The sequence below is a fragment of the Giraffa tippelskirchi genome, chromosome 6 (assembly GCF_054371585.1).
Source record: "Giraffa tippelskirchi isolate mGirTip1 chromosome 6, T2T-mGirTip1v1.2.pri, whole genome shotgun sequence".
Classification (NCBI taxonomy): domain Eukaryota; kingdom Metazoa; phylum Chordata; class Mammalia; order Artiodactyla; family Giraffidae; genus Giraffa; species Giraffa tippelskirchi.
The window spans coordinates 44,588,960-44,610,548 of NC_137280.1; the positions used below are offsets into that span (position 1 = coordinate 44,588,960).

At 40.3% G+C, this 21,589-nt stretch overlaps 1 protein-coding gene across 5 annotated transcripts in view; it reads left to right on the forward strand.

Annotated features, from left to right (window-relative positions):
* Positions 1 to 21,589, forward strand: part of SLCO5A1 (solute carrier organic anion transporter family member 5A1) — a 270,020-nt gene that overhangs the window by 204,431 nt on the left and 44,000 nt on the right. For 3 of the 5 annotated variants that reach the window (XM_081501821.1, XM_081501823.1, XM_081501822.1), the window contains one exon: positions 9,143 to 9,307. The exons of the other annotated variants lie outside the window; for them this stretch is intronic. In XM_081501821.1, coding sequence (XP_081357947.1) covers positions 9,143 to 9,307 — 165 coding nt within the window. The remainder of the gene's footprint in view (positions 1 to 9,142; positions 9,308 to 21,589) is intronic. 5 annotated transcript variants of the gene reach the window in all.

Sequence of the window (21,589 nt, forward strand, 5' to 3'; positions counted from 1 at the left end):
CATTGCTCAGTGTCCTTTATACAAAACTCTATTTCTTGAGAACAGTGAGAACAGAGGTTCTCAAACTTAGTCTACCTAGGAAGCATCATGAGGGCTTCATAAAGCTCAGGGTGCTAGACCGAGGTGTGACCTGAGAATGTGACCTGAGAATCTGCATTTTGACAAGTTTCTAGGTGATGCTGTTGCAGATGGTCCAGGGACCACAGTGTGAGAATCTGGTGCTTTAGAACATAGAGCAAAGCTTTGTTTCCTATGAGAACATTAGGATGTTTCTGCTAATGATGATTATACAACTTTCTGCTTTTGTGGCCAGGAAACCAAGGGTCGAATTTGAAGCCCAGAAAGAATCTTTTCACTGGCTTTGATGTGCTGTTCTGTTTATATCTTATTTATTTCTTTTTTTCAAGGAAATATGATGCCTTTCTTTTTCTTTTTTTATTCAAGTGTAGGGCTTCTCGTAGTTCAGCTGGCAAAGAATCCACCTGCAATGTAGGAAACCCCAGTTCGATTCCTGGGTCGGGAAGATCCTCTGGAGAAGGGATAGGCTACCCACTCCAGTATTCGTGGATTTCCCTGATGGCTCAGATGGTAAAGAATCCACCTGCAATTCGGGAGACTTGGGTTTGATCCCTGGGTTGGGAAGAATCCCCTGGAAGAGGGCATGGCAACCCACTCCATTATTCTTGCCTGGAGAATCCCCATGGGCAGAGGAGCCTGGCAGGCTACAGTTCATGGGGTCACAGAATCAGACATGACTAAGTGACTAAACACAGCATTGCACAGGACTTCCCTGAAGGCTCAGAGGGTAAAAATCCCCCTGTATTGCAAGAGATATAGGAGGTGTGGCTTCATTTCCTGGGTCGGGAAGATACCCTGGAGGAGGGCATGGCAACCCACTCCAGTATTGTTGCCTGAAAAATCCCAAGGACAGAGGAGCCTGACAGTCTGTAGTCCAGAGAGTTGCAAAAATTCAGACAAAACTGAGCACACATAGTTAATTTACAATATTGATTTAGTTTTGGATGTGCAACATAGTGATTCAGCATTTTTATACTTTATACTTCATTTAAAGTTATTAGAAAACAATAGCTATATTCCCTGTGCTGTATAATATATGCTTTTGGCTTGTTTATTTTATACATGTGTGTGTGTAGTCGCTCATTTTTGTCTGACTCTTTGCGACCCCATGGACTGTAGCCTGCCAGGCTTCTCTCTGTCCTTGGGGATTCTCCAGGCAAGAATACTGGAGTGGGTTGCCATGCCCTCCTCCAGGTGATCTTCCCAACACGGGGATTAAACCCAGGTCTCCTTCATTGCAGGAGGATTCTTTACCGTCTGAGTCACCACGGAAGCCCTATTTTATACATAGTAGTTGTATTTCTTAATCCCATACCCCTGTCTTGCCCCCTCCCCTTTCCTCTTCCCACTCGTAACCCATGGTTTGGTCTCTATGTGAGTGTTTCTGGTTTGCTATATGCATTTGCTTTACCTTTTAGATTACACATATAAGTGATTATAGAGTGTTTGTCTTTCTTTGTCTAACATTTTACTAATACCCTCTAGGTCCATCATGTTGTTGCAAATGGCAGAATCCTATTCTTTTTCATGCTGTGTAGGTTCCATTGTAAACATATGCCACATCTTCTTTATCCACTCATCTCATCTTCTCTATAAATCTTTGTTTCATTTCTCTTTTGCATTTATTTTGTTGTACCTTCAGCTTAGGAGGCAAAAGGTAAATGGTAACAGGCATGGCAAAGAATTCCTTAAAAAGACCACACTTAAAATACTCAGTGCAAATGAACTGTGGGACTGTAACCAAAAGTGGGATCTGTCTTCTTGCCACTCAAAGATCAGTTTGGTGATCTTAAAGAGGCCAGTATGGTGAAAAGGAAAGTTTGCTTTATTTTGGATGCTGGCAACTGGGAAGAAGGCCAGATGCCTGTCCAAGGTCAGCTCCTCCACCCTGACAATCAGGGGGCAAAAGCTTTTATAGGCGGAGGGAGGGGGCTACATGTAGAAAAGCACAATCAGCTCTGACAGTCATCTTGAATTTGATCAACAGTGGTCTGATCAGCGTCATCTTGGTTGTAAAGAACAGTGAAGCTTCAGTTCCAGGGTTGGTTTCTTTCTATTTCCTTGAGGCCAGTTCTTGGAATTGGGGCGGTTAATATCATGGCTACAGTTTGGTCATCATGTAATTAACTTCTTCGACCTGGTGGGGTTTCAGTATCTATAAGACAGTTCACAGGATAAGGCTCAGAATATTATCCCTAGCCCTTGAGAAGGAACTAAAGATCCTTGACTATGCTTATGACTACATTATTAGTATTTGGTTTCCTTTGACTTTTTCCTTTGTTTCTGCATTTTCTCACTTCTCCAATTAAACTTATTCTTTGGCTAAAGTTTTTTCACAGACAAAAGGCAGGCAGAGGACATGGGAGGGGGCCAAGGACCGTAGGGTCCTGCTCTATTTCAGGACTAATGTTTATCAGAGTAGTATCTACTTTGAAATATATATATATATATAAATACTCATTAGATTTAAGCAAGCAGGATTGTACTATGGCTAGTAATCACTAATAATGTATTTTTGGTCCTGATGGCTGCTGTTTCTATTTACTGTCAGCAGGTAAGTGGTTCAGGAGCTCAGCATGCTTTCCTACTGGAGCTTGTTTCCTTGATGGTCAAAAAATGACAAACCTGGGCTTTCCTGGTGGCTCATTGGTAAAGAATCCACCTGCCAGTGCAGGAGACATGGGTTCTATCCCTGGTCCAGAAAGATCCCACATACTGAAGAGCAACTACGCCCATGCACCACTACTACTGAGCCTGTGCTCTAGAGCCTGGGAACCACGACTACTGGGCCCATGTGCTGCAACTACTGAAGCCTGTGCAGCCTAGAGCCTGTGCTCGGAGATGCGAGAAGCCCCCACACTACAACTCGAGAGGAGCTCCCACTCCCCACAACTAGAGAAAAGCTGGTGCAGCAACAAAGACTCAGCACAGCCACAATATTAATAAATAATTTTTAAAAATAAAAAAACAGTTAAGATGGTAAATTAAAAAAAAAGACAAATCTATCAATACCTGCTGCCTCATATTATACTGTGCGCTGTGAGGCATTGGAGAACAGTTAAGGCATGGTGTCTGAAGGAAAGTTACATGGCTCAAAATATCCTGGAGTTAAAACTCCCCTCCAGGGCCTCCCCACCATTCTATGCAAAACAAAGAACTCTCTCACCAAAAAAATGGACATTAGGTTGATTACGCCCAGCTCCCAGCTGGTCCAGCCTCTGGCCGATCTCCAAAATTCCTTGCCCCAGCCGTTTAAGAGATAACTACTCTGAACAACCTTGGAGGAGAACAGGCCCCCTTAAGACTTTCACATACATGCCTATATAGCTATCCACATGTATGTAGCTTTCCACATACATGCCTATATATACTTAGTCTTTCCTTGGGTAAGGGCAGCAGCTCACTAATCTGACTGCTGCCCCTTCTCGCCTCATTAAAGGTGATTTGTTCTTGTGAAGTTCTGGTCTCATTCTTTTTCTGAATATTGCCTTCTCTAACTCCATACCCTACAGGGTCTGCACTTGCTAAGGCTGTCCCTGGCAGCTTCCATAAGAATCCAGGCCCACCACGTAGGTCAGATTTTCTGAAACTTTGACTAACGGTCAAGGGATTACCTTTGATGCAAGGTCAAGGGGAGGGACCACATCAAATTTGTTGTAGCATAGCCCTGTGGTGAGAGTCCCTGGTGGTTCTGATGTTAAAGACTCCTGCATTGCAGAAGATCTGGGTCAGGCAGATCCCCTGGAGAAGGAAATGAGTGGCAACCCACTCCAGTATTCTTGCCTGGAGAATCCCATGGACAGAGGAGCTTGGCGGCCTCCAGTCCATGGGGTCACTAAGAGGCAGGTACGGCTGACAGAGTAACAAACAGCCCTGTGGTGACTGGAGTGCAGTTTAGCACCTGAGTCTAGTTGTGGGTACTGGCTGGCTGGGTTACCTGCACTGCCATTGATGTGCATGTGGGAACCAGCAAGGGATCTGCCAGTGATAGCAACACTTCTCAAACTGATATCTAAGTATTGTCTACCTTGTATTATATTCTCTTGAATTTTGGAGGTTTGTAGTTTTATTCCTATATTACTGCTGTTGAAGGCATTTCTAGTTTTAGTGTCAGATTGTCCTTGTAAGTGAATTTGTATGAGTTCCTAGCATTCAGTGATCAAAAAAATGATAATTACTACTGTTAGTTAGTCCCTCTGTCATTCTTTTTTAAAAAATTACTTATTAATTTTTTGGCCGTGTTGGGTCTTAGTTTCAGCGCGTGGGCTCAGTAGTTGTGGTGCATGGACTTAGTTGTCCTGCAGCATGTGGATCTTAGTTCCCTGACCAGGAATCGCACCTGGGTCCCCTGCATTGGAAGACGGTTTCTTAATCACTGGACCACCAGGGAAATCCCTCCATCATTCTTTTTACCGCATCTTTGATTTCACAATGACACAGTTATAAATGACATCAAGAAACTTATCTAAGATATATTAGCATAAAAATTAATATTTGGCTGCAAATTGATAGATTCAGCAGCTTCTTTGCTAACTTTGTTTTTAAAACTTTGTAAAATAATTATGAATTATAATAAAAGCCACAGAAGTAGCACACAGAGCTTCTGGGTTCCCTGAGCCCCAATTCCCCGATTGTTAATGTTTCTGACCCATTTGTGAAGTCACTGACCCCTAGTACTTCAGTGTTTCCTCAGTCAAGAATATTCTACTGCAGGACTACAGGGCAACCATGGAAATCAGGAAATTAACGTTAATCCAGTGCTACCATCTAGACCATAGGCCCCATTCAAATTTTGCCAGTTATCCCTACGTTGCCCTTTATGTCCAAACCAATCCGCCATCACAGATTGTATTACTATTTAGTTGTGGTATGTTTTGGTTCGTCAATTTGGATATGTTCCTCATCTACCCTAATATTTTATGACCTTGATCTTTTAAAAAAATTGTAAGCCAGTAACTTTATAGAATGTCCCTCAATTTGGATTTGATGATGTTGCCTCCTGATTTATGCTTGTTTGTAGGCACAGAAAGGATGCTGTGCTCAGTGTCTTCACAGAAGCCACACAATCTTAATTTGCCCTGTTACCAGTTGTGTAAACTTTCCTATCTTGAATGGGATTGGATCTGCCAGGCTTCTGCACTCCAAAATTACCAAGTATATTGCATTTATAAATCAATCAATAAATTATAGGTACTCCATGGGAAAGTACTTTGAGGGGGTGTAAATACAGTTGGGGCTTTCCTGGTAGCTCAGGTGGTAAAGAATCTGCCTGCAGTGCAGGAGACCCCGGTTTGATTCCAGGGTTGGGAAGATCCTCTGGAGAAGGGATAAGCTACCCACTCCAGTATTCATGGGCTTTCCTGATGGCTCAGACGGTAAAGAATCTGCCTGCAATGCAGGAGACCTTGGTTCAATCCCTGGGTTGGGAAGATCCCCTGGAGGGGAGGGTATGACTACCCACTCCAGTATTCTTGCTTGGAGAATCCCATGGACAGAGGAAACTGGCAAGCTATAGTTCATGGAGTCGCAAAGAGTCAGACACGACTGAGCAACTAAGTACCAATACAGTTGATCCTTGTTATTTGTGGTAGTTTTGTTCTGTAAAGTTGTGGTAAACACTGTGTTAGTGAATGCTGAAGGATTGCTCTGGGGGAAATCCGGGTTAACTTCCCATCACAATATAATCATCAGTCAATCAATGTATAACCTTGTGTTTCTGTTGAAAGACACCTTATTTAATATAGGTTGTTGATTCATTAATATTAAACCAACAGCCAACAATAGTATGACTCATGCCTGAAGGAAGCTGATTCCATCCAGTTGGTGATGGACAGGGAAGCCTGGCATGCTGCAGTCCATGGGGTAGCAAAGAGTCTTTCAGTCGGAGCGACTGAACTGAACTGAATTGAAGGAAGCTTACGTAACACATGAATTAGTCATTTCTCCAAGGACTTCACGGTGGCTCAGTGATAAAGCATCTGCCTGCCAAGCAGGAGACTCTGGTTCAGTCCCTGGGTCAGGAAATTCCCTTGAAGAAGGAAATGGCAACCATTTCAGTATTGCCTAGGAAAGCCCATGGACAGAGGAGCCTGCAGTCCATGGCGTCGCAAGAGTCGGACATGACTTAGCGACTAAACCGCCAATTGCCAAGGACTTCTGGTTCCTTTTAGTGGAAAGTGGCATTTAGAAACCAAGAACTGGGTGCTAGGTGGGTTCATTGCTATCAGTGTGTCATTACTTCTGTCTTGTTAGTAGACAGGAAATGTGTGTTTGTACACACAAACACACACACATCTATTATCTGTCATATCTATCTATCTATACAGATAACCAGTCCCACCAGCCAAAGACAGTCCTGGAGATATGCAGCCCCTTACCCCTGTCACCCCTGCAGGGCATGTAGTTTGAAAGTTTAGTTCGAACAATAGAGGAGGAGGAAGGTAGAAGAAAAAAGGAAACTAGCTTAGAGTTGTTCAGAGTCTGAACGTTTGCTAAATTCTTCTTAAGTAATAGGTTTTTGTTTTTTTTTTTAATAAAAGAAGAGAGAAAAACATGACATGTATTTTTAGTTAGCTTGGAAATTAGTAGGTTATTTTACCATGCTAAATGGGTATACAAGAAAAACCAGTTTTTCTTACAAAAAACTAGTATCTTAAAATATTTATGTTATACATATGTTATCTTCTTAGGTTTGCAAGTTTTATTGTATATTTTCCCAGATGTTTTAGATTCAACACGTTGGATTTTAATTTACCAGCTAGCTTAATTTGAATCTTTAAATGTCCATGGGAAAATCTTCTTAACTTTCTAATTTTTAATTCTGGAGATGACATTTTGATTTGCAGTATTTATAAGAGAATATTGGATAATTTTATGAAATATTTTATATTTTTTCTGGTGTGTTTATCTGTGTTAAAAAAATAAAGTATGCATCTTAATTTTACTTTTAAAATATTTATTTAAACTTTCAGCAATTAAATTATGATATAGAACATTAAAGTCAGTTTGTACTTCAAAATGATAATAAACAGTCTTGACTAAGTCTTAAATTCTAGTGAATAGGCTATGAATTATAGCTTTAATAATGCTGTTGCTGGTTAGTAGCTTCAGTTGTGTCTGACTCTCTGCAACCCCATGGACTGTAGCCCACCAGGCTCCTCTGTCCATGTGATTCTCCAGGCAAGAATACTGGAGTGTGTTGCCATGCCCTCCTCCAGGGGATCTTCCTGACTCAGGGGTCGAACGTGGGTCTCCTGCATTGCAGGCGATTCTTTACCACTGAGCCATCAGGGATGTTTTAATAACTGGAAATTATTTTATTATGTTGTAGCATAAGGAGATGACTGTTCTAATAACTGAGAGACTCTGTATCTCAAAAGTAAGGCAGCTTACCTTTTCTATGAAGATGTATAAAGGCCATGCAGATGTGGGTTAACTCACATTACAATATGCAAAAATTACAAAAGCGTGCACTCAAGAATCTTTTCGTATTTCTCTTTCCCAGTCTTACTCCTGTTCACAGAATTTCTTGGTATTATATATATTGAAAAGTATACATTCAACCATATGTAAACACATTGTTTTCATTTAAATATTATATATATACATATATATATACACACACACACATGCATGTATATGGGCTTCCCAGGTGGCGCTAGTGGTAGAGAACCTGCGTGCCAACGCAGGAGATGAAAGAGATGCAGGTTCAATCCCTGAGTCCAGAAGATCATCTGGAGAAAGGAATGGCCACCCACTCTAGTATTCTTGCCTGGAAGATCCCGTGGACAGAGGAGCCTGGCGGACTGCAGTCCAAAGGGTCGCAAAGAGTTGGACTCGACTAAAGCAACTTAGCACACAAGCATGCATGCATATGTATATTTTTGCACAGCTTGCATTTTTTCATTAGTAAAAATATTTTTTGGAGTTCCTTTCATGTCAATACACCAAACTCTATTTCATTTTTAACTACTTCATAGTATTTCATTATATGACTGTGCCATAGTTTATTTAAATGTTTCCCACTAATGGACATTTGGGGTTTCCCTGGTGGCTCAGATGGTAAAGAATCCTGCAATGCAGGCGACCTGAGTCTGATCCCTGGGTTGGGAAGATTTCCTGGAGAAGGAAATGGCAACCCACTCCAGTATTCTTGCTTGGAAATCCCATGGACAGAGGAGCCTGCTGAGCTACAGTCCAGGGGGTCACAGACTCAGATACAACTGAGTAACTAACATCACCAACCCAACACCGCTGATGGACATTTAGTTTTTTCTCCCAGATTTTTGTTTTTATAAACCATGCTGCAATGAAACTGAACATGCATCTTGAAGCATATATGTGACAGCTTTTGTGAAATAAATGCCTAGATTCAAGTGAGACTTTTCTCTTTTCCTTGAGAGGCGGCTGGACATGTACAGAGCCCCACCTCTGGGCTGTCCTGCTCCTTCGGATATAATTTGTTTGTTCCTCAATCCAAAGTCCCTGGAAGTATCTGACTTGGTGCCCTTATTTCTTCTACCCTTCTAACTGTATTATTTCCTGTTTCTTAATGAGACTGGAAGAACAGATGTCCAATAGCATGTACCAGTTCCTCTGCTGTGGGCGTTTGCCATGTCAGGCCAGAGAGCTGGCATCTCAGAAGTGCATTTACTCAGAGAAGTGTTAGTTGGGTGAAGTGAAAACTGTTAATTTAGGGCCATATTTCAGGTACTTTACACATTTAATAGTCTTCAGGGTCTTAACAAAGACTAACATTGTTTAATCAATAAAAAAAATGTGGTTCATTTATTTTAAGCAGTCTTTGAAACAGATTGCCTTCTTCTTAGAAGGATATTTGCATATGGGTATGTTTTTAGCTTCTTTGGTAAATTTCCTTATCCTAGTTGGAAAATTAAAAAAAAAACCCAAGTCTATTTAATAAAGGGGATGAGTTCTAATCATTCATCAGGTTTTCCTATATTGCTGAATGGCTATTTCCAGTTCATTTCAAAAGCAGTTCAATTTTCTTTTCTTTTCCATCCCTTGTTTATAACATTCATTTGTCATTTTTGTCATTTTGTAGACCTACCAAGAGCAGCTGTCAGGATCTTAAGCAACATGACATTCCTTTTTGTGAGTTTGTCATACACAGCTGAGAGTGCCATTGTAACTGCTTTCATTACCTTCATCCCCAAGTTCATCGAGTCACAGTTTGGTATTCCAGCTTCCAATGCCAGCATCTACACTGGTAAGGCACTGCCATTAGAACTCCTTGAAACCATGATCATTTTTGACCACTAAACTAAAATGCGATGAGTGAAGACAAAGTTCATTCTAACATTAAAGTGTTAAAACTCAAGTTCATGAACAGCAACCTTCCCCCTTCAGATTTTAGGAGGCGGAAGTCTTTGAATGTCTTCTCTTTGATTCAGATTGTGTTACTGTATGACATTTTTTACCAACTGTGTTTTGGAAAAGGGAAAACTTTTCATACTTGTGTTTTTAAGATTCTCAGTTTGAAAGAATAAAATAGGCAAAGTGTTCAAACTTAAACCTGAACAAATCTTTTTATGGGTTGACATGATTCTGACAGTGTTCAATTGAAAAAATTTGATAATCTGAAATAGAGATCAATTTCATGGTATCAGGAATTTCCCTTCATAAATGTGAACAGATTTTAATTCTATTACTGGAGGAACTTAAAGTTAGAAAGGAAATCAATAAATTTTTGTCTCAGGTGATGTTTTATGTTTGAGAAAATTGATTTTTAGAAGATTTTGGTACAGGGACCCGTAGCATTCAGTGATCAGATCTTTCTTCTCACAGTAAATTGGGTTCTCAGTAATGTGGGAACATGAATTCTCAGATATTGGGATTTTCAGTGTATTATACCATAGAATATTCTGGATATTTCCTTAGTGGTTTCAAAGGTGGTCAAATAACTGGCTTTATTTATTAATAAAGTGCATTAAGCAGTTAAGTGGAGAATTGCAAGAGCTTTACTGATTGCCTTGGCTCCCACTTTCTCCTCCATGTCCACATTCAAACCCAGCAAGCTTGGATTAAATTAACAGACAAAATTATATTATTTGTAGAAAGAGCAGTTGACTTGAATTATTTGGGTAATCATTTTGTTCTCTATTTCACTTTGCCCATAAAAAGACATGCATATTGAGTTGTAGGCCCAGGATAACAAATCTTTTTATAAAGGGTATGCTGCTTTGGACCTTGTAATTGTCGCCTATAAATATTTTTTTTTTTCTGTTCGTTTTAAAGAAATGTATGTTTTCCTTATGTTAGGGTAAAATTTATAGATTACATTGTAATTTGGTTTTCAGATATCCTGAACATCCCATTTCTAGTTTAATTCCTACTCTAACTCTGGTGGGCTGCAGTCCGTAGAGTCACAAAGAGTTGGACACTACCAACGTGACTGAGCACACCTTCATCCTTTGTCTTTTTTTTAAAAAAATAATTGATTAATTATTAGCTGTTTTGGGTCTTTGTCACAGTGTGGTTGGCCTTAATTGCCCCAGGGCATGTGGGATCTTAGTTCCCTGACCAGGGGTCGAACCAGAGTCCCCTGCATTGAAAGGTGGATTCTTAACCACTAGACCACCAGGGAAGTCCCTACACTAACCTTTGTTGAGCAACAATTCTTGGATAGGGAAACCATGAGTGGTCTTGTAGTTAGATCTGAAGGTACATAACTGTTGAATGTAATCTCAGCATTTCCCACTCTGTGTTTCAATATTAAAGGTGTTACTGGAAAGAAGGTTCATAGTCAAATAAGTTTAGGGCTTGCTGAATTAAAATACTACAGAGATCTTTGCTGTAGGACCTTTCATAACCCTAAGAACCCCTGGAGGAGGAAATGGCAACCCACTCCAGTATTTTTGCCTGGGAAATCCCAAGGAGGAGCCTGGTGGGCTACAAGTCTATGGGGTTGCAAAAGAGTCAGACTTGACTTAGCAATTAAACAACAGCAATATGCCAATGTGCATTGTGAACTCCCAAAGGAAGATTCTGAGTATGTTCTCGCCCACATTTATTTGACCATGCAATCTGGCTTTTTTTTTTTTTTTTTTTTTTTAAGGCATTCATTCTCATGAACAGTGTTTACCTGGGCACATATCAGGAAATACTGCCCTTCTAGCGACAAGGGAGCAGAGGTGTCTAGATCATCCCATTTGCCTCCAGATGGACTATTTTGATCTCAAGTTCTCCTTAGCAGTGGTCCAGTGATGAGCTGGGTTGGAACTGATGCATATTGAGTGTGTATTGACCAAGGCCATGTCTTAATTACTGGTCTAGTCAGAGGCTAGTTAGATAACATCTGTGGTAAATGGAATAAAGGGGTGTTTGGTTGCAGAGTTCCACAGTCACTGAGTGTGACCACCCAGGTAAAGAGGGTACAAGAACTAAATCATGAAATTTGTTCATCCTGTGTTTTAACATCTGGATTAAAAGGAGCAGGATCACACTGTGCTAGTGCCACTGTGGTTTCATCAACAGCAAGTTTTTTTTTTATCATTACCAATGCAGTTTATACAATGTTTGGTAGTCTTTGCTATTTTGATAAAAGCCCTTTCATTTCTAGTTCACATAGTTTTTCCTTCCTTACCAGACAGAAAAAAAGTAATAATAGTTAAGAAGGTCTCCTGGAGAAGGGAATGGCAACCCACTCCAGTATTCTTGCCTGGAAATCCCATGGACAGAGGAGCCTGGCAGGCTACAGTCCATAGGGGTCACAAAGAGTCAGACATGACTGAATGAGTATTAATTTCTGCACTTTCAAAAGATACTCAGACTGATTAAGAATATTGGATGGCTTGTCATTACAATAAGACTAATCAGGGCTGAAAATTCTTTTTAAAACTCACCTTGACTTTTTAAATTTGTAAGGATTGAATCCTTGTTACTCTCCAAGCAGAGATCTGTATTTTTTAAGAATTTATTTAATCTTTTGTATTTAAATCCCTTTCTATGCATATAAGTAACTTGGAGAATGAAGAAATGTATCTGAAGATGAATCTAAAAGTAGTTTTAATTTCTCCTCTGACAAAGTTTTCGAGTTAAAGTTCTTTTTTCATTAAAAAAATTTCCTTGCCCCTTCATAGCAATTTGTTTTGTTGTGTTATATAGTGGAGTTGAGGCTCCATACATGTATCAAAAGACTGGCTTTTGCTCACTTGCCTCCTTGCATAGTCATTGAACACTGAGTACTACGGCACTGTGCTGAGTGTGTGTGTGTGTGTGTGTGTGTGTGTGTGTGTGTGTGTGTGTGTGTGTGTGTGTGTGTGTGTGTGTGTGTGTGTGTGTGTGTGTGTGTGTGTGTTAGCGGGTAGGGGAGAAATACAAGGACTCAAACTTGAACCTTAAGTTTCTTCTAGATCTGGGGAGAGAGAGAGAGTGAGCTTATGAAATAAGTTTAGAAAAAGCTGTTTAAATAAATCAGTGGAAGCTTTGGGTTAGTGTGAGTTGCATTTCATGGAGGAGAAATGGCTTTTAACCAGGCTTTATTTATTTATTTGGCTGTGCTTAGTCTTCGTTGCTGCACGGGCTTTTCTCTAATCGCAGCAAGCAGGAGCTACTTGCTTGCAAGCAGGCACTACTCTCTAGTCGTAGTGCCTGGGCTTCTCACTGCAGGGGCTTCTCTTGTTGCAGAGCATGGGCTCTAGGGCACCAGGGCTTCAGTAGTTGCGGCTCCCTGGCTCTAGAACACAGGCTCAGTAGTTGTGATACACCAGCTCCTCGGCATATAGGATTCTGGACCAGGAATTGAACCCGTGTCTCCTTCATTGGCAGTTGGATTCTTTACTACTGAAGCTCCATCCCCCACCCTCCGACCGCCACAGGGCAATGGTGGTATCTAAGGTGGCTAATACCTTTTCCCTCATGCTGCTAATTCACTGTCTGACTTCAGGCTGTCAAGTGTTTCTCTCTAGGTATGTTTCTAATCTAGAAAACAATAATTTGGACTAGAATGAAATTGATGACTTCTTCCTGCTCCAAAATCTTAGATTAAATAATTTTCCCAAGGCCACATGTACCAAATAAACTTATTCTTACATTCCTGTATAGTCCTGTGATTTTCTTACAAGGGAAGTAGTTAATAAGCAATTCATCACTGGGGTATTTTTAGTAATGTTACATCACCACAAACTTTGACTATGTCCAGCATCCTTTGATCTCTTTTTCTTTTCTGTGGGTAACCAGAGGTAGTCCATGGATTTCTCTTGGAATTCCAGCTCTGTCACTTAACTCAATGCATGATTTTAGCCAAGTCACTTAACTGTTCTGTCTCAGTTTCTCATTTGTAAAATGTGAGTGATCCTCTCCCAAACCTACTAACAAAAGTTAAATGAGATAATGATATCTTAAAAATTTGGCATATAGTCATAGATGGTCAGTAAAACCTTTGCATGTTGTAAGATGCTGTTGAATTTAAATCCCCATTGAAGAGTTTTGTTAGATTTTCTGATTTAAAACAAACTTTGTGTTAGTCTAATTTAGAGTGGCAATTCGAAGGCATTTTGTTAAATCTCATCTAATAAGAGAAGTAACACATTCAAATGAAATTGTATGAAGTGACTATTTTAGTCCTGATCATAGGAATAAAGTGGCAGAAACCTTCTAGGTCAGGAGATGGGCAGAAGATGCTGAGGAGGGAAATTCATGGTATAATGCATCATGAATCCATTTTCCTCTCTCTGCCTCTCAATCTCTCTCTCTCTTTTTCTTAATAATTATTTTTATTTCTTGGCTGTGCTGGATCTCAGTTGTGGCTTGCAAGATCTAGTTCCCTGACCAGGGCTCAAACCAACAGCCCCTGTGTTGGGAGCTTAGACTCTTAGCCACTGGACCACCGGGGAAGTCTTTCTGTTTCTCTCTTTGAATTTCTCTGAATCAATTTACCAAATGACCAGCCTCCTGTTTGGCCAGTTCTCCAAGTGACCATTATTTCTTTTGTGATTCTTTAGCTTTATTTACCAATTATCAGAGTCAAAAATTTTATTCTAGCAAATTTATATAGGGACCAGTAAATTTAAGAAAACATAGTGAATGCATGGCTTTTTATATGTTTGTTGTGCTTTAGTCCACTGCAGTCATTATTCTTTTTGATGTTCCAATTGTGCAGTCCTTGGCCTCTGGGAGCCCCTTCAAGTTAGCATCTGTATATCCTTTGGAACAACCTCAGTAGTCTTTATGGTTTTCTGCCCTAGACCTGGGATCAGTCACACTTCTCCAAGGAGTCCTGGTTCCTTTTAGAATAAGTGATCTTTGGAGATCACCCTCTGAGCACTGGGGTGATCATTGGTACAAGGTTGTTGTTTGTAGGCCTTTTTTTTAAAATAAAAAGAGGAAAGCAAATCATGAAGTTATGTGATTTCTGCTTCAGTTGTCAAGAATACAAGTTGTCACTTCTTGGATATTATATCTTTTTGCTCTAGTATTAAAAATCTTTCTTCCTAATGACTTTTACATTGTTACTTTATCCATATGTGTGTGTGTGAGCACGAGTTTGTGTATAATGGTTTCAAACCATCTATCAGTGTTATTACTATGAAATATGAAACACAGTTTTAGATGTCTTTGTGGTTCTTTCTGTCCATAGGCTATCTCTTAGGGATTTGCAAAATACTGTGGCCTAAAGTTATTTGAAATAATTCTTCTCTGTTTGGCTATGGCCACATGATATACTGTGGAAATTATTTGCTTTAATTTGTTTTTAGTTTTTAGGGATTTATTTATTTTTCCATTTTTAAATAAAACAATTTATTTTTATTTTTTTAATTGGTTGAAAGCTACTTTACAGTTTTGTGTTGTTTTCTGCCATAGAACGATGAGAATCAGTCATAGTTATATATATATATCCCTTCCCACCCACCCCTCCCCTCATCCCGCCTCTCTCGGGCATCACAGAGCACCAGACTGGACTCCTTGTGTTATTTAGCAACTTCCCACTAGCTATCTATTTTACACATGATTGTGTATATATGTCAATACTACTTTCCCAATTCATCCTACCCTCTCCTTTCCTCGCTGTGTCCACGAGTCTGTTCTCTACTAGGTTCATCAGTAGCATTTTTCTAGATTCCATGCTGCTGCTGCTGCTAAGTCGCTTCAGTCGCGTCCGACACTGTGCGACCCCATAGACGGAAGCCCACCAGGCTCCACCATCCCTAGGATTCTCCAGGCAAGAATACTGGAGTGGGTTGCCATTTCCTTCTCCAGTGCATGAAAATGAAAAGTGAAAGTGAAGTCGCTCAGTCGAGTCCGACTCTTAGCGACCCCATGGACTGTAGCCTACCAGGCTCCTCTGTCCATGGGATTTTCTAGCAAGAGTACTGGAGTGGGGTGCCATTGCCTTCTCCATATATATGCATAAATGGCAACCCACTCCAGTTTTTTTGCCCAGAGAATCCCATGGACAGAGGAGCCTGATGGGCTACAGTCCATCATGGAATCACAAAAAGTCGGACACCACTGAGCGACTAATACTATGATACTTATTTTTTTTTCTATTTTTCCATTTTTAAGTTAAATATGGTTTTTTAAATTATGGAAGACATTTATATGATTTGAAAGTCAAAACCATACAGCGAAGGACATTCAGAGAAGCTTCTTCTATGGGTCTGACACTGTGCCAGTTGCTGGAAACACCATGATGAGAACACAGAGGGATCCCGTCCTCAAGGACCTTACAGTATAGTGACCTTGATGGGCTGCTTGTGTTCCCAGACGAGTTCCTTAACTTTTATGAGAGCTACAGGTTGTGATGATTAAATGAGAGCATGTAGATGGTACGCTTAGCACTGTGGCTGGAAAGTAGCTTTTAGTAATAACTGCAATGTCCACTTTCTGAGGGCTTCCCAGGTGGCACAGTGGTAAAGAATCCCCCTGCCAATGTGGAAGATGCAAGGGACTCTGGTTCGATCCCTGGACTAGGAAGATCCCCTGGAGTAGGAAATGGCTCTAGTATTCTCACTTGGAAAATTCCATGGACTGAGGAGCCTGGAGGACTACAGTCCATGAGTTAGCAAAAGAGTCAGACACAACTTAGCGACTAAACAAAAACAACAACAAGCGTTAACCTCTCCAGTCCGCAGTCTCATCTTTGGAATAAGGGGTTTAATGAGACCACCTTTCACCAAACATCAAGTGACTGACACCCCACTGTCTCCTCCACACCCCCAACTTCACAAAGTCCTCTGATCTTTGTGAACAACTTTTTCTAGGCATTCAAGTTAGTGTCTTGCCATTTCACTTTGGATGTATGTAATATCTTTTCCTGGCACTTTAAATTTCTTTTATAGATATACTGATTTTTTTTTTCCATCTTTGGTGCATGTGACAGAACTGATGTTGAATTGCCACACTTTTTGCTTTTTTTTGGAGGGACTGTAAAAGAGTAAGGTAGGTTGATGATTAAATTTCTCCTTTTAAAAACTCCAGACATTTTTACTGAGTGTGTCCTGTAAAAGTTCATACCCTGCTGAAGTGAGATGATCCCTACCCACTTTGTAGCGAGTCAACATCTTAGAAGAGAAAGGTGATGGATTTTGGAGTCATAGGTCTGGGTTCGAGACCTGCCTCTGCCATTTATTCACCATGTAACTTTGGGTGAGTTAACTAATTTCTCTAGCCTCAGTTTTACTAGCTGCGAGTCATAGCTGTTTAATAGCTGATGTAATCATAGCTATTTAACAGGGCTTTTGAAATTTTAAAAAGTTTAAAAGTGACTTACTAAGTGTAAAGAGCAATATAAATACTGAGAACGACCCTGGATTTCATCTCCATTTATCAAGTATTTCATTCTCCACAGTAGGACAGGAGAACCGGGATTGTTATTATTTTAATATGTATTTATTTGGCTCTGTTGGGTCTTAGTTGTGGCACATGGGCTCTTTGCTGTGGTGTGTGGGCTACTCTAGTTGTGGCTTGAAAACTCCAGAGCACACGGGCTCAGTAGTTGTGACTCATGGGCTTAGATGCCGCATGGCATGTGGGATCTTCGTTCCCCGACCAAGGATCAAACCTATGTCCCCTGCACTGGAAGGTGGATTCTTAACCACTGGACCACCAGAGAAGTCCCAGAACCAGGATTATTATTGAAAAAGATGAGGAGGAGGGGAAAGAAGGGGCTGGAGTATAATATTACTTGTTTTGTTGATAGATAAATAAAAGGTACAGGCAGTAATTGAAGGATTCATGGTCTCATGGGTAGTAACAAATTGGGGCTAGAGATAAACTGTCCTAACACCCAGCGCTTGCCACAATTTCTCATTTCCTCTGAGATGCTGTTAACTTGTAAAAATCATGTCCAGACCTAGTGATGGAGAAGGCAATGGCACCCCACTCCAGTACTCTTGCCTGGAAAATCCCATGGATGGAGGAGCCTGGTAGGCTACAGTCCATTGCGTCGCTAAGAGTCGGACACGACTGAGCGACTTCACTTTCACTTCTCACTTTCATGCATTGGAGAAGGAAATGGCAACCCACTCCAGTGTTCTTACCTGGAGAATCCCAGGGATGGGGGAGCCTGGTGGGCTGCCGTCTATGGGGTCGCACAGAGTCAGACATGACTAAAGTGACTTAGCAGCAGACCTAGTGAATATCTTGGCCCTTAAGTATGACCAGGATATAGTTACTACCACACAGACAGGAAATAACTTACTCTTTTCAACTAAACAATGAGACATGTACTTTGACATTATTAGAAGTTGAAGTAATGTCCTTTTGTAACCTGAACTGTCTCATCATGGACCACAGAAAATTTGCTTTGCTGCCAGGTTCAACTTCCCATTATGGCATCTTTCCATTGGCCAGAGGGTAGAACATGGGCTTATTTACATTTGTTACTATTAGATGGATTAGATTTCAGGCTAATGGTTAATTTTTTTTTAAGCCATTGTATTGAAATTTTTCTTATATCTCTATTTGCAATAAAGATGAATAAAATTCCTATTGGTTTTTTGACTAAAAAAGATATTTAAAAACAGTAGAGTAGATCAATATTATTTTGTTCCATTGTTCCTAAATTTTCTTGAAATATAGTCTATGGAAATACCAAACCCTTTTGGAAATGCAGTTGAACTTGGTGGACTCGTTTGGTTATGGAGCAGCTGTGTAAATGTCCATATCCTTTGGTAAAATTTTCCAGTAGAACATCTGTTTTTGTGACATTGCAAATTTTTTGTTATTGTTCTTATTTCAACCTTGTTCTTAGAGATAGTTATTCATGTAATCAATGGGTTTATAGCTGTAGTTACAAGGAATATATTGTATATATATCAGCAAAATGCCAATTTGTACTTAACTTTTGTTTTTTGAATGAAGTCATTGGCATTAACTTCACTGGGCAAAGCATTCTACACAATAATTGAAGATTTTTAGGGAGTATGTTTAAAATAATTAAGGAAGCAACTTTACAGTTGCCTCAAGTATTGTCAGAGAAGGCAATGGCAACCCACTCCAGTACTCTTGCCTGGAAAATCCCATGGATGGAGGAGCCTGGTAGGCTGCCGTCTATGAGGTCACACAGGGTCAGACACGACTGAGGTAACTTAGCAGCAGCAGCAGCAGCAGCAAGTATTGTAAAAGCATCAGGTGCAATTCTAGTGCTGATAGCTAATAGTAGATGTCTTTGTTTTTAGATCAGATTCCCAAGAATCTTAGAACAGGATGTCAATAGAAACTTTGTGTCATGTAAAATATCTACCCAGTGGAGAATTTTGCCTTATGGTATGTGCTCCCAGCCCATCTTAGGGTCAGAACCTTTAAGAACGAAGGGTCATCATCAGGAGGTATACAGCAATCTCTGCCACAACTTCCAATTCTGTGGTTTTATGATAACAAACGAAAAACCCAAATAATTAATTTCATATTATATGGGAATAATTTCAAAAATGTTAGTAAGCTCCAAAACACATGCTAGTAAATATTGATACTAAAACACAATGTTCTTTCCTGCTCTAACAGGCTGAGACTTGAGTGGCACCTGTTAAATTGCCTTCTTTTTAAAATTCTCTCCACTTCTCCGTCTTTAATGGCTGCGTTCAGTTTCTACCCAGTTGTCTAAGATGTCAGCTACTCCTCTACAGTTTTGAGTAAAAAACGACTTCATTTGGCATGTGGTTTGTGTGTGCCTGTGTGTGCTCAGTTGTGTCCAACTCTGCAACCCCATGGACCGTAGCCTGTCAGGCTCCTCTGTCCCTGGGATTTCCCAGGCAAGAATACTGGAGTGGGTTGCCATTTCCTTCTCCAGGGCATCTTCTCTACCCAGGAATCAAACCTGCATCTCCTGTGGCTCCTGCATTGGCGGGCGGATTCTTTATCACTGTGCCACCTGGGAAACCCATGTGCCTTGCATATCCTTCATTTTCGTGAAAAGAAAAATGTGAAAAGATTCAGGGCTACCTTTGAACCTGGTGGAGCACCCTTGGTACATTGCATTGATTGTTGCTACACTGTATTTTTCCTTTGCTGGTTCACTTGTATCATTTGGGGTGAAATTTAAAATATTTATTGCACTTTTTTATTCCTTTAGCTTTTGAGATCTATCGTTGCCTTCCAAAGAGAAGCTCTGTTTTAAAATGTGTGATTTTATTATTCATAGTCAAGAGTAGATAAGGTCTGAACAATGAGGGAAAGAGACTAGGGTTTTGCTGAGAGATTTAGACTCATCGGTTGGTGGGGCTTGTTGTTGCAATAGGAAGGTACATAAGAACCGTGTCATCTGTTTCTTCTCTATTGCTTTCTACTCAATGGCTATTTTTATAAAATTGATTTATTAATGGACTTTTAAAAATGGAACTGCATATTTTATTTTATTTTTCTACTTTTGGTTGCACCAGGTCTTCACTGCTGCTCATGGCTTTTCTCTAGTTTCAGTGCACAGGCTTCTCATTGCGGTGGCTTCTTTTGTGGTGGAGCACAGGCTCTGAAAGGCATGGGCTCAGTAGTTGTGGCGTGCAGGCTTAGTTGCCCTGAGGCATGTAAAATCTGCATGGACCAGGGATCAAATCCATGCCCCCTGCTTTGGCAGGCAGAGTTTTATCCACTGTACCACCAGGGAAGTCCATTAATGGATTTCTGAAGCCTAAATTCTCATTAACAGTAGGTTTGATGTGCTCCAAAGATGCTAGAAGATCATTAGATTACTAGGTTATGTTTTCACTCATTAAACTTATTTTGTGGATTTCATTACCTGTGGAAATATGCATATCATTTGAAACAAAGCAGCACCTTAGGTTAAAAGTGCAGTATGTAGCATACTGGTTACGATTTCCATCTCAACTGTCCCTGCTTTGCCCAAAGTTCTTATATTTTCTGGCTTAAGCTGTCTCGTTCAGCAAACAAGTTAGTTAAGCTTTGAATTTTTAATTTTGATTAATTTTTGAATTTTCTTCTAGGTATAAAATGTTCTGATTTTTTATTATCTTGGCAAACTTATTTTGATGGATAGATGAAAACAGTGTGTAATTGGGTGATCATTTATTCTCTGCATGCTGCACTTCCTTCCCTCCAGATTTTTACTCAAATGGCCCCTTGTCAATGAGACCTTACCCAGTATACCCCGTTTAAAAATGCAGCTCCTCTTTCAGGACTCCTGATTTTCCTTGTTAGGCTGGACATTTTTCTCTGTGGTGCTTTTTATGTTCCAACACTTGGTACAATTTCCTTTGTTACTGATGTATTGTTTATTGTCTCTTTTCCTCACAGTAGATTATCAGCTCAGTGCAGGCAGGGTTTTTTGTCAGCTTGCTCACTATGTATCTTCAGAATCTAGAACAGAGCCAAAACATAGTATATACTCAGTAAATGCTTTCTATTAAATTGAGAGTCCCTTGGACTGCAAGGAGATCCAACCAGTCCATCCTAAAGGAGATCAGCCCTGGGTATTCATTGGAAGGATTGATGTTGAAGCTGAAACTCCAATACTTTGGCCACCTCATGCGAAGAGTTGACTCATTGGAAAAGACCCTAATGCTGGGAAGGATTGGGGGCAGGAGGAGAAGGGGATGACAGAGGATGAGATGGTTGGATGGCATCACTAACTCGATGGACATAGGTTTGGGTAGACTCCGGGAGTTGGTGATGGACAGGGAGGCCTGGCGTGCTGCGATTCATGGGGTTGCAAAAAGTCGGACACGACTGAATGACTGAACTGAACTGAACTGAAATATATGTTTTAAAAATTATGTTTTTATGAGCTTTCTGAGGATTATACCTAACATACTTACAAATAACACAAAAGTGAATTTTAACTCAACCACTATTTAAATGATTGGAGGTTTAAAAATAATGCAATAAAGGGCATCTACAAAAAATCCACAGCTAGCATTATACTTAGTAGCGAAAGACTGCATGCCTTCCTCTTAAGATCAGGAACAAGACCAGGATGTCTGCTCTTGGGACTTCTATTCATCACTGTACTGGGGATTCTAGCCAGAAAAGTTGGCTAAGAGAATGAAATTAAAGGTATTCAGATTCGAAAGAAAGATGTAAAACTATCTTTATTCAC